The 12,296-nt window shown below is 45.3% G+C and overlaps 1 protein-coding gene across 6 annotated transcripts in view; it reads left to right on the forward strand.

The window, feature by feature from the left end:
* The window catches only part of esrrb (estrogen-related receptor beta), a 45,682-nt gene that overhangs the window by 26,256 nt on the left and 7,130 nt on the right, over positions 1-12,296 (forward strand). For 3 of the 6 annotated variants that reach the window (XM_027274496.1, XM_027274495.1, XM_027274494.1), the window contains 2 exons: positions 3,185-3,367; positions 3,812-3,973. In XM_027274496.1, coding sequence (XP_027130297.1) covers positions 3,185-3,367; positions 3,812-3,973 — 345 coding nt within the window. 6 annotated transcript variants of the gene reach the window in all.

The following is a 12,296-nucleotide window of genomic DNA, read 5'->3' on the forward strand; positions in this document are numbered from 1 at the left end:
GACATAAAAAGATACTGTAATTTAGATCAATCTAAAGTGTAGTTTAAGTACTATTTGGGCTTTTCAATTAGCATTACAAGCAGAGATCTCAGGTCACAAGGGATATTGTAACTAACCTGTAAATGGAGTATATGTCACTATGGCAGCTCCTGGGGTCAGCAGATGGGGAGGGGGGCAATGCGTGACAATTTTTCCGCTACCCTCGCTCATCACCACTCATGATTAAAAATGCTGCAACACACTTACAAGTATGCAAAGCTGGCAACAGGGGCCCTTTGAAATAGTGCTGACGGCAGTTTAGCGGGGCGGCTTCCTTGAAAGGCAAGGTTCACCATGCCTTGCCATGTGGCCTTCTGATTTTCCCAGCTAAAATAGGGTCCGCCTAAGCCCCCCTTGGCATTGCCAACCATCCCAGACATCCTGACACTTTCCCCAGAGAGAGACACCCAGAACAGGTGAGGGACTCAAAATAAGGGCCCCTACCAGGGCCGGCCACACAAAGTGAGTGAAGACAGGCCCTTTTGTAGGAGTGTGCTCTGAAGGGGATTATTATTGTTTTTGGAGAGAAAGAAGAGCCCTAGGTCAGCTGGCCCAAACCCCCACCCTGAGGCCTGCGTTAATCCGTGCACAAATGCCAGCCGCCTTGGCCAAAAGCCCTTTCCCCCTGCACCCTGCTTTGAAGAGATGATACCCGAGCTCACCCACTGCTACCCTCGCTGCACTGTAGTGGGCCATAAAACAGTGAGATGACTTTGGATGAGATGGTACTCAACTCTCTTCACACATTTATAACACACCTACTGTTTACTTTGGAAGGAGTACAACAGACTGATCAGAGTCAGACCACTTAAAGTTTCGGGTGCCACCAAAGAGACATATGAACCTCACAAAGGCCCCCATAAAGTCCTGATCATAGTGCCCGACAGCATGAGTGAATGAATCCGTCTAGCTGCTCTTAATCACTCTCTCTTCCTCTCTGCCTGTATCTGGCCCTGTTGGACAGTAAAATGAGACAGGTTAGTGCCAAGCTTTAATTCCTGTCAGCATCTGTTAATTATGGCCAGGACTGTTCTAATTAAAAGAGGCACCCATCTACCTTCATCGCTGGCTTTACACTAGCTGACACAGGCACATGACTCAACCGGCAGAGAGGATCATGGAGAGCAGAAACGCAGCCACCTGGCAGCGGCCGAGCTCATCGGGAGAGCCGGAAGAAACCGTAGAAAGGGATGACATCACGTTTGACAATGAGAGGAATTTTCCATCCCTACAGTAGCAACGTTGCCATCTCTGCACAATCTGAAGAAGGTTTTTAAGCACTTATCCGAGCAGAATGTGGAAGGGTGTTTGAAGACTATTCTCAAGACACCTTCACAGAAATGCTACACATAAAAATGAAATTGTTATGGCGTCTGGCTGTGTGTGTATAAAGTACAGGTAGTTGCCATCAGATGATTCCCTCGTGCTTGCTGGGAAGGATGAGGCTCTGTTGGGAATTGGGGGTAATTAGGTTAGTGGGTTGTCAGTGTCAGGAAATTGAAAGACAATCCTAATCAGATTTGTGTTTCTAGGGAATCAAATCATTTATATAAATACAAGAAATCTCTTATGCAGTTCCATGATGATACAGTTTAGTGGACCCCCACACCCCCACACCCCATGCATTGAGTGTGAGGGAGGGGAGCTTTGGCCATGTAATATCAGTGGTGAAAATCAAGGAGATATTTTGCATAAATCCGCTGTTGAATTCCTCTTTGTTAAACGAAGGCTACCACTCCCCCCCACCCCCATTCACCGAGCGACCTCCACTCACAGTGCATGGGACACATCCAAACTCATCCCCTCCAAGAGCACTCGCCGATGGGCAAATTGTATTAGGCTCATTTGCAGTGGCCACACAATGCCTAGGTTTGACACCGTTCTCCCTGTTATAAAGTGATGAAATCATCAAGGAAGTGCTCTGGCTGCGGGTGTTGTTCGCTCAAAGGACGCAGGCAGCTGACAAATTAACTCCTCCTCCACCGCAAGCATTTCATTGAGCCTTTTCTCATCTGCCCTTTAGTATTAAATTTGTATGGGGGGAGGTAGGGGGTTACATTATGCATACAAGGTAAATTGAAGGGATTCTCCCTCTTGACAGGATTAAGATATCAGGGATATTTAGGATGTACGGCAGCAGTGACATGCTGGGCCAAATGCAGGATATAAATGTTTGCATACAATTGCATTAAATAACCAAATACCTGCCCGGTGGTATCAAATAAATAGAACAGCATAGATGAAATATTTTAACTATGTTGAAAATTAATAGAATAGAAAAGACATCCAAATGGAAACATTCTTATCAAATAATGAGATAATAAATAACTTATGTTATGATGAGGCCAGTTTGACATTTACAGTATCAGTGTGCAACCTGGCCCCCCTAGCTGTGGCTGGGGGTGATAAGGCCTTAGTGCTACTCCAGTGAAAGAGGGGTGAAATAAGGGTCTTTTATGAGAAAGCAATACCTAGTTATCTATCTGCAGTATGACAGCGGAGGTTTTGTACAGTGTGTGTGGGACTACGTTGTCGCTTGTAGGCTGGTTAAGTTTCTTTTTCTGGAGCACACACCTGAACTCTCACAGACATTCACACACGAGCAAAGAGGCATGTAGCTGGCAGCTAATTAGTATGCAGTCTGCCTCACCCCAAAAGCTAAATAATTAGAGGGCCAGTCTGTGAGATCATTGACCCTGCGTTAAATATTCATATGTTTAGACCTGCTCTGGGCTCAGCTGTGTCACAGTAGACCAGCCAGGCATGGACCACATATGGGAAGGCAGCCGTGCTTCTGACACATCCGCACGCAGACACACAAGCACGCAAACGGGCGCATGCTCACACACAGACATACACACTTATGCCACTCTGCAGTCCTTTTAAAATGCTTATATACGAGACACAAACCAGCACTCACATTACTGGTTTTACGCATGATCTAACCCATGAGGGTGTAATTTCTGATCACATTTTTGTTCTAGTCTGATAGATGCAGGATTTATTTTGTGTATCTTTGCATCTTAACTGTGCTTAGCCTTTTATGACCTAGTTAATTTTCATGTATTTGATATCCCATAAAATCTAGTCTGGAAAAAAATGCACTTTGTTTATCTTGTGTCCGTCCTGTCGTTTTCTAACCCAGGGGTTCGTCTGGACCGTGTGCGAGGGGGCAGACAGAAGTACAAGCGGAGGTTGGACTCAGAAAACAACCCATACCTGGGCTTGACGCTCCCCCCTCCCACCAAAAAGCCTCGTGAGTACTGCTCCATCACTAACCCATTGTCTCCCACCGCCGCCGCCCCTCCTCTGCCAGGCCAACATGCAGGTAAAACTGATAAAACTGTCTCTCCCGTGTTTGGACAGTTAAGACTTCATTGATCAGAAATATAGGCCAGCTATTGTTCCGGTCAGAGCTGAAATATGATAAGTCTGTGAGCAGATGACCGATACTATAAACAATGACAACGTGCTCGAGGACACTCACATTTTCACACATACATTTTGTTCCACTCGCATGCATTCTGTAGGGATAAGAGCTTTCAGTGCCTTCACTTCACTCATACAATTCAAGCTCCATCCATTAGTTCGTATAATGAGAAAGAGAAAGAAGCTGTGAAAGCGAGACCACCATTCTGCAATTTCAATAAAATGTCCAATGTTTATCAGCACGGTGCATCTTTGTGCCTCACTGAGCTCTGCAGTGATCTGACCTTTGACCTCTGCTTTGCTTTGACACCCACCCACCCCCTCCTTCCTCTTCTATCCTCAGTCACAAAGATAGTGTCTCACCTGTTGGTGGCAGAGCCAGAGAAGATCTATGCCATGCCTGACCCCACCATGCCCGAGAGTGACATCAAGGCTCTGACCACGCTGTGCGACCTGGCTGACCGTGAGCTGGTGGTCATCATCGGCTGGGCCAAGCACATCCCAGGTATGAAACAAATGATTTCTGCCTCCTTGCATCTTTTTTTTTTTTTTTTTTACCTGTCTGCTCTGACTTATTTTAAAGCCAGATTTATTTTCATCTCTCTTTCTCTGTCTCATGTCACACACACACACCCTCTACGAACACGCACACACAAATGTAGATAATTAATGACAGCAGCTCATACAGCCTCAGGGTGTGTGGAGGATAGAGGTGGTGCAAAATGGACAGAGATGTGCAAGAAACAAATCAATAGAGTGCATCTAAAAATCCCTGCATTGAATGGAGAGGGGGACACAGACCCGGTGCCAATGTAGGTTGTAATCACCAGGGAGATTTAGGACAAAGTTGGGGCCTTGCCCAATCAAACAAGACATCATATCACCCACAGACACACACATATATGCACACACGAATGCGCACAAGCACAAGCACACATACATTGAATTATTGATGGGTATAATCATGTTTGTTCCTTGCCCCATAGGCATTCTGATAGACGAGGTGTTAGGTTATAAGAGGCTGTTGAATTAAGGATACAGCACCTCACGTCAGCAGAGATTTTGCTTCCTTCAAGAGTTTTCCTCTGATTTTGACAGAGAACACATTGTTTAGCCGCTCTTTTTTTGCAACCGAGGCAGATTCTCCTTGATCTTGAGCTTGACCCCCATAACTCTATAACATTACAGTGCTGTAGGCATGGAGGGGTAACAAACTAAATGAATGTGTCCCTCAGCGGCACCTCCATAACCTCTTCTTCTCATCAGCATAACTTGGACAAGCACGGAGCTGTCAGCGAGCAGGAAATGTGCGACATCACTACAGCACTGATGCACACGTACAATCTGCCACTCTCTCTCTCACACACACACACACACACACACACACACACATACATACAGGTGTGCCACACTTTGCGTCATATCAGTTAATTCAGAAGATAAATTTTAATCCAAATTCATGGATTAAAATGGTTCATTTATTTTCAGTTAGGTGAATTGGACCCCACCTGACCTCGGGAAGGTGCGTTTTGTACTGAAAAGGTATTAGAGTACTTCTCAGAAGAAGGGGTATTAATCAGGTACAGATCTGATAGTAAGGAGATTAGAGATGGATATGCTCTCAGCCCATGGCCTCAGCCCCGGCCCCTTGCGTGTCTAAACAGTTTGGATCACTCCACACGGGGCCCTGCGTGGTCAGCACACTGAGAGTTTAACAAGGAGCTTAGTCAGGACTGGATCACAACTGACCCGATAACACACTCTCATCGTTGTGACCCAAAAATTACACCAGCGTCCCAGACATGCAGAAAAATGACAGCATTCCCGTGCTGACTGCTGAGTATAAACTGTGCAAACGTGGACGCACCGTTCACTGAGACACACATATGCACAGATACAGCAGAAACAGTGTCTGTCTTTTTTATCTTTAACAGGGGAAAAAAAAAAATAAATAATAATAATAATATTACAATATTTCACAGGTCATCTGAGGCCACTAAGTAACCGGAAGGAGGTGTACTTAATATAACAATCCTGGAGTGCATCATCATTTTAATACTGTATGTGTACACTCCAACTCGGATTTTGTGTGTCATACTGTTAAGGCCACGTTAATCAGATTATACTAACACGTATTGTACAGTCAATCTATCCACTGCACTATACGTGTCAGATTATACTAACACGTATTGCACAGTGGATAGATTCATAACTTTAATGGGATTTGCCCCGCTGATTGCGGGAGAGGACTTGTTATTCCAAATGCGTTGATAATGATCGTTTAACCCAAAACCTGAGGCAGTAAGCCTGAGTCTGTTCCAACTGTGAGCGAGTACCTGGAACTGAACGGATACGATAAACAATGTGCTGCACCTGCGAGATGGTCGACTTTAAGTAGATTATTCTGATCTGCTTCGGTATAAATGCACACAATCACACTTGTACTTTTGTTTTATATTTCGTAATTTTTTTAAAACTTCTATCATAAAATCACACATTTCTTCTTTTTAGATTAAAAAGACAATATGACGAGATAAAGACTTCCACTTTGGCTGAGTGCTCGGTCTGTGTCTGTCCCTTTGGTGGTGTCTGTATTAGGACAGTGAGTGTCCTCTGGCCATGAAATGGCTGCATAATTGAGTTGTACATGGCTGAACCTGATCAGAGACGGTTCACTGGTTGAGCGAGACTCCGTGCACTAACACTCCATGCAACAACGGTACCCCAGGGCAGCCTACTATGCTCGGTTCCTACAATATTTCTCCCTCCATCCGCTCCGGGACAAGAAAGGAACAGGGGGGAAAAACTGCTGATTGCATTCTGATAGATTTTTGCAGCCTCGGGCAATGGAATTAAAAAGATTAACAGTTCATTATGTAGTAGACCACATTGATTAGGCCATTGACAGATGGGCCAATAACTAAAGTCCAAGTGTAACAATTTAAATGTCACGAAAATTGGCACTTACCTTCTCCCAATTGATTTTTAATTTCCCCTATTCTCTGCTAACATTTGAAAACGCGTTTCTAAAGCGGCATAATGTGAAGTAGAGTGGCCCTATTGAGTTTTAATTGGAGGGCGATTGGAGGATATCAAAGCCATCATTAGTGTAGATGGTATCTTTGCCTGACAAGGTCCAATGTCAACTTTGTCATCCCGACTCTATTGAGCATACCATCAGGTCAGTTTTCTGTGCTTTACAGTGTGCTTTCTACAATTTTAGATGGAATAAGAACACAATCAGATCTGGTGCACTTGTTACATTAGTTTAATGAGGTAGACTAAAGGCTGGTGTCACATATCAAGAGCATTTTCACAAGTTTGCCATCGTCAGTCCGCAGCCTTGCCCTCATTCTGAATCTGCCTTTGATTAATTGATAATCACTGTAGAGCTTTCGGACACGAGTGTCACTGCTCCAAATAGCACCATGAAGTCTAACACGGCTGTTGCCTGAGGGGAGTCGGGTCATTAGGAGCAGTGTTAGGGGGATGCTGACAGATGGCTTGTTGCTCCTAAGGTGCTAACAACCTTTGACACACATAGCAGTCCACTGTCCACCCCTCTGGCCCCCTTCCATCCCGTAAAGCTACATTTCACTCTGACCAAGAGGTTTAGGTAGGAACTAAGTTTACTGACAGCTTCAGTACATGAGAACCTGTTTATCACCTTGACATCGCTGCCTTCTTCAGGAGCGGTAGGATACCACTGTGACCCATGTGGCCTCATGCTACTCCGCATCCTTTCCCACCCGCGGTGGGAATGTCATGTGTTCATATGTAAAAACTGCCGTGCATGCTGCTTATACAAGAGGTACTTGTTGTTTGGTGTTTGTCAGCTCCCATCCCAGCTTCCCAGGCCCGAGTGTTTTCAGCTGGGAATTCTCAGAAGGCTAAAGGGCCAAACAAACATTGACTCTCTGCTGCTGCTGTTACTGCTGCTGCTTTGCTCCTGCACAATAAAACATATTTTTGCTCTGGCATGTCATCCAGAGAATGTAAAATATTCAAACAGCATTTGGAACTTGTTTTTATGTCTTAAATTCATTTGGATTTATTTAATATTACTTAAGAAAAAATAAACATCTTCCTCGCGTGTGATTGTATTTTTCAGTGTTAGATTCAGACCAGATTAATCCGATGAAATTGTCTTGTTTGCATTGTTCTGTTCATTACTGGTGTTTGGGGAATATTCATCATCTGTGCTTTATTGGATTTCAGCTCATCAGCTCCACATTTGACAGACAACCGCCTGGCGTGTTAGCTGTTAGCATCGAGGCAGCGATGTTAAAAAGAGATCGCGCCTCTTGTATGTTGTCGTGTTTGTGTCAGCTCAACCCTCCACTATAATCACCCACCCATCAGCCCACCCTCCTCCAGCCCCCTCCGGGCTCCTGTTTTCTCTTTGCCATTAAATTGTGAAATCTACTTACTGTGTTGCCAGCCTGATCCCACTCAAGCTGCGTAATCTCCTTGTAATAGAGTGTGAATACTGCCCGGCAATAAATCAGCACCTCATCAGTGCACTTTATTAAATATAGACACCAACAGACAGCTCTTAGTATATTCAATTTACCCTCTGACGTAGGCTTCAACACAGGAGATAAAGATAGATTGAGCAATCAGGTGGATGCTGAGGCCTGAACCCAGGCAGGAGAGCAGGAGGAAGGCGGAAAAGCTGCAGGGAGATTGAGATGGGGGCGTATTGGAGGCAGACAGGCAGTCAGGAGTATACAAGGCCAGGAAAGGGACATCTGCCAGGCAGGGTGGGGGAGGGCTTTGTTTAGTTACTGTGACACATGAGCAGGTACATTCAGCATCACAATTATGTGCATTGCAATTATGTTTATATTGTCACTAAATCGAATCTGTACAAAATCCTACGTCTGAAGCTGTAGCACCTGTGTAGAAATTTGCGCTATATATTTGAGGTAAAATGTTCAGCAGGAAATTTTATATGCTGATGTGCCTTTAAGTGATCGTCAGCAGAGCGCCATCCCTCATTAAGCAATGTTGCTTGATGGCAGCAGAGATAAATTATGTGTAATTACAGCAATGATTAAAGCCTGATTCGTCCTGGTCTTTGGGGCTATACAGATATATGTATCATCAGGGTTGGGCAGTGGGACCCTGGGGAGGGCTAAAGACTTCTCCGTTAGGGTCAGGAGGTCATAGGGTGCAGATTAAAACAAGGGGATTACTGTATTTAACGTTCTTCAACCTCATAACGTTCACAGGCTACTGGTCAAATCACCCATTCCCAAGCTACTTACAATGGGATAATGGGCTGGTTATCACGTTGAAAAGAGGCAGATAGCGGACTCTCCTGAAAGTGAGCGCTGGAGCTGTAAAAAAAACAAGATTAATTTTCAGTCTGCAACCCCTTTTTAACCGAGTCAATTTAGTTTGTATTGACATGATTTTTTCCAATATAAAAACAGCCTTTGTGTCATCAAATCAGTGTCCAGGGGAAAGCTCGCAGCAAACTGAGCTGTTTGTGTTGTACATGTCGCTGGACTGCAGGTCAAATTATTTATGTCAAGCACAGCAATTTATTACCAAGCTGCTATTGATTGGGTCCTCCTGACGCCGTCATGTAAATTCAAGAAGAGTCATGGTTGGCAGCTGCACACACACACACACACACACACACACACTCTATTATGAAGCTGCTCAAAATGGCCCGTCACTCCTGTATTGGTTATACATTTCACACCATAGCATGTCACTCTGCCAGATCAGAGGACTCCATACAAATCAGAGGTGCATACATTTTTCTCTTGTCCTCTTTCTTTTTTAAAACTGCCATGTAAAATAAAAAGCTTTGATATAAAATAAGCTTATGGCAGCATGATCATTCAGCTCAGTTTGAGGTTAGTAAAAAAAAAAGATGTGCTGAACCCCTGGGGTCCTGTTAGGGGCAGTTTTATTCCAACTGGAGCCCAGAGAGCACTTGACTTGGCTGAGGTGAGATTGCCGCTGGGCAGAAGTCTTCAGGGCCTGCTTGTCCTTCTGATAGCCAGCCATGATAGATCAGCCCGTCCAGCCAGAATTACTCTCTTTCCTCTTTCTATCTGCCTCTTCCTTTCCCCCTCGTGCACCGGTCCTCTTTTCGCTCACTGCTGCCGCTCTCTTTCTCTCTTCCTTATCTCTCTCCTCTCTGGCCCATATCTTCTCCTCTCTTTTATCCTCCATTTCTCTCCCTCTCTCGTGCCATTTTTTCCCCTTCTCTCCCTCCCTCTGTCTGCTCTGTTGTCTGATTGAGGGTGAGTTACGAGGGGGCTGCAGCTGGAGGGGGCCACCGTGCCTCGTAATTACATCTCTTTTTATTACCCGCGCTAATGGCCCTCGGGGAGAGGGAAACAATAATAAATTAATAGAATATGAACTCCAGCTCAACAGAAATCTCCAGCATTTCATTTTGGACCGTCCTGTGCTCTGGCAGATGAAACGACGCTCTGATTAATCTCTGCGAGGGGTTTGAAGCAGCCGTCTGTGGGTTTGGGCTGCCCCCTCCTGCCCACAGCCGAGGGCTTTTGGGAAGATAAAGGGAAAGATGATGGTTTTGGCTTCTGTTGTTGGTCTTTAGTGGTCTTGTTTTCACCCTTTGAGCTATGAATGATGGTGTGCTGATGAAGTTAGTGGTCACTGGGCTGCTCTTTAATGTTGTTTCTTTGTCGCCTATATTTATTTCTGTTCCTTTGTCTAGAATGAACTGGCTTTACATTTTTTAACATCTTGTAATTTGGGAAGTGAAAATCCTTTTGAGATACATGATCTCTATATGAGCAGGGCGCTTTAGTCAAAGTGAACAAAGAAAAACTCTGCATTGTTATTATCTCTGTATTTCTGCCACAAAGACTTTCAGACAGAAATCTACCGGTGCACTCAGCAGTGGAGTGGAAAAGGCCCTTCAAGCGCGTAGACAGGCCTCTTTGATTTGGTCAATATTGTGTCATGTTTGGTCAAACCCCGCCAAGGCAGTGGGCTGGAAATGAAGATGTAAATATTGATATTTCATTAGAGGAAATCACCCACTCCGACGGCACTTAACCGGGCCACCTTCAGAGTGCGGCGGCCGGAGCGCAGTGTGACCTGCGGAGTCGGGAAGTCACTTCATTACTCGATTAAATTGAGTGGAAAAAGGCAAGGCAACGACACGAGATCCCATTTGGAGCGATAATTTAGGCCCTGAAGAGAGAGGATGGAGCAGGGGAAAAACACCACCTCTCCGTCTCACAACACTGGATTAAATTCAAGGACTTTTAGCGTCAAAGGTAATTGTAGGCTGCTGGGCTGCATGTGTGCATATGGCTGAGAGGTGTCTGCTGTATCAGAACAACTCTCCAACAAGCCCTGAACAAGGCCTTCACACGGGCTGTCACATTGGGAGCAGCGCTTTAGTTCCGCTTCAGTCCTCCTTGGCATTAAAAGGCTAGACAAAGCCTTGCCTGTGATTGTGATGCCAACCTGATGCGGCAATCAAGACCGCGTCCACGCTTGCATGACAATTTCCCTCCGGCCAGTCCACATTCTGTCCAACGTAATGGCCATGTATGCAGACAAGGAAATAACACAACAGAAGATTTTAAGATGCGGTCTTGATATGTGTAATGGCAGAGGCCTTTACAAAATATGGCTTATTGCCTCCGCTGATAATAGTCAAGTGTTTTGAGTGCTTTCGGCAGTTTGCTTTGTTGGGTCTAATTTGGGCTCTTCAGACCTCTGACCAGTCCAGCCGGGCACCAGCACCTTTCTGTTAGCACTCTATTCTACTGACTATTGATTCCCCTTCAAAATGTGAAGGCCCTCACATTCTGATCACAATCTGTTAATTAATGTATCCTCCAGCTCTTCCCCTGCAGTGGTCATCACCACGATAAGGGAAATTGAACACTCAGGTACTACTCTCTCTGGTTCTTCTTTTCTCTCTGCCTGTCTCTCTCTCTCTCTTTCTCTCTCTGTCCTGTTTCTTTTTCACTTTCTCTCACGCTTCTCATCATGTCTCTTGTTCTTCTCACATGTGTGCGTGCTCATGGTGTCCTAGCAGCAGGCGATAAACATCAGGCTGGTGGCTGCACCCCAGTGAGATCATTTATATTTAAGAGAAAACGTGGGGTATAGGTGCGGTGAGCGCCCTGGTCAATATTGTAATCTATCGCCTCTTAATCACGCGGTGGCAGGTAGCGTGGCAGCAAACTTGTAAAAGCAATCATATTAATCAGGGGCGGAGCTGAAGAGCCTAATATGCTGTCAGAATGGACCGCCTGCAGGCATGCTGTGCAGGAGGAGGGGAGGTGGGAGATGGAGTGGAAAAAGTGTGTGTGTGTGTGCGGGGGGGTTCATGCAGTTTATTGACAGCTGAAGGGAAGTACGAAGGGAAAAGGGATGAGATGGCTATCTGGCTATCTGTTCCTCACTCTCTCTCTTCCTTTCTCTTTTATGCCTTTACTCTCTTTAATTTGTTTGACTTTCTCACAGCTCATCTTTTGAGGATCGAGCAGTTTGTTTTATTTAATGTTCTATTCTGAGCATATGTAGAGGTGTCGAAGGGGAAATGACAGCGGTGCGATGTGCCCAGGCTCAATCACCTCATCCAGCTGCTGTTGGAGAATGGGGACTTGGGTTTAAGCGGGTCTTCAGGCTGGGCTTGAACCATGCTCTGTGTATGCGCGCACATTTATGTGCTTACGTAGGTGACATGGTCATGTCATGCTTGTTTTTACACGTTTCTGTGGATGTTGCTGTGTGTGTGTGTGTGTGTGTTGCTGTGTGTGTGTTTGTGTGTGTGTGTGTGTGTGTGTGTGTGTGTGTGTGCGTCCCCTTGTCAC

The sequence above is a fragment of the Larimichthys crocea genome, chromosome XXIV (genome assembly GCF_000972845.2).
Source record: "Larimichthys crocea isolate SSNF chromosome XXIV, L_crocea_2.0, whole genome shotgun sequence".
Lineage (NCBI taxonomy): Eukaryota > Metazoa > Chordata > Actinopteri > Sciaenidae > Larimichthys > Larimichthys crocea.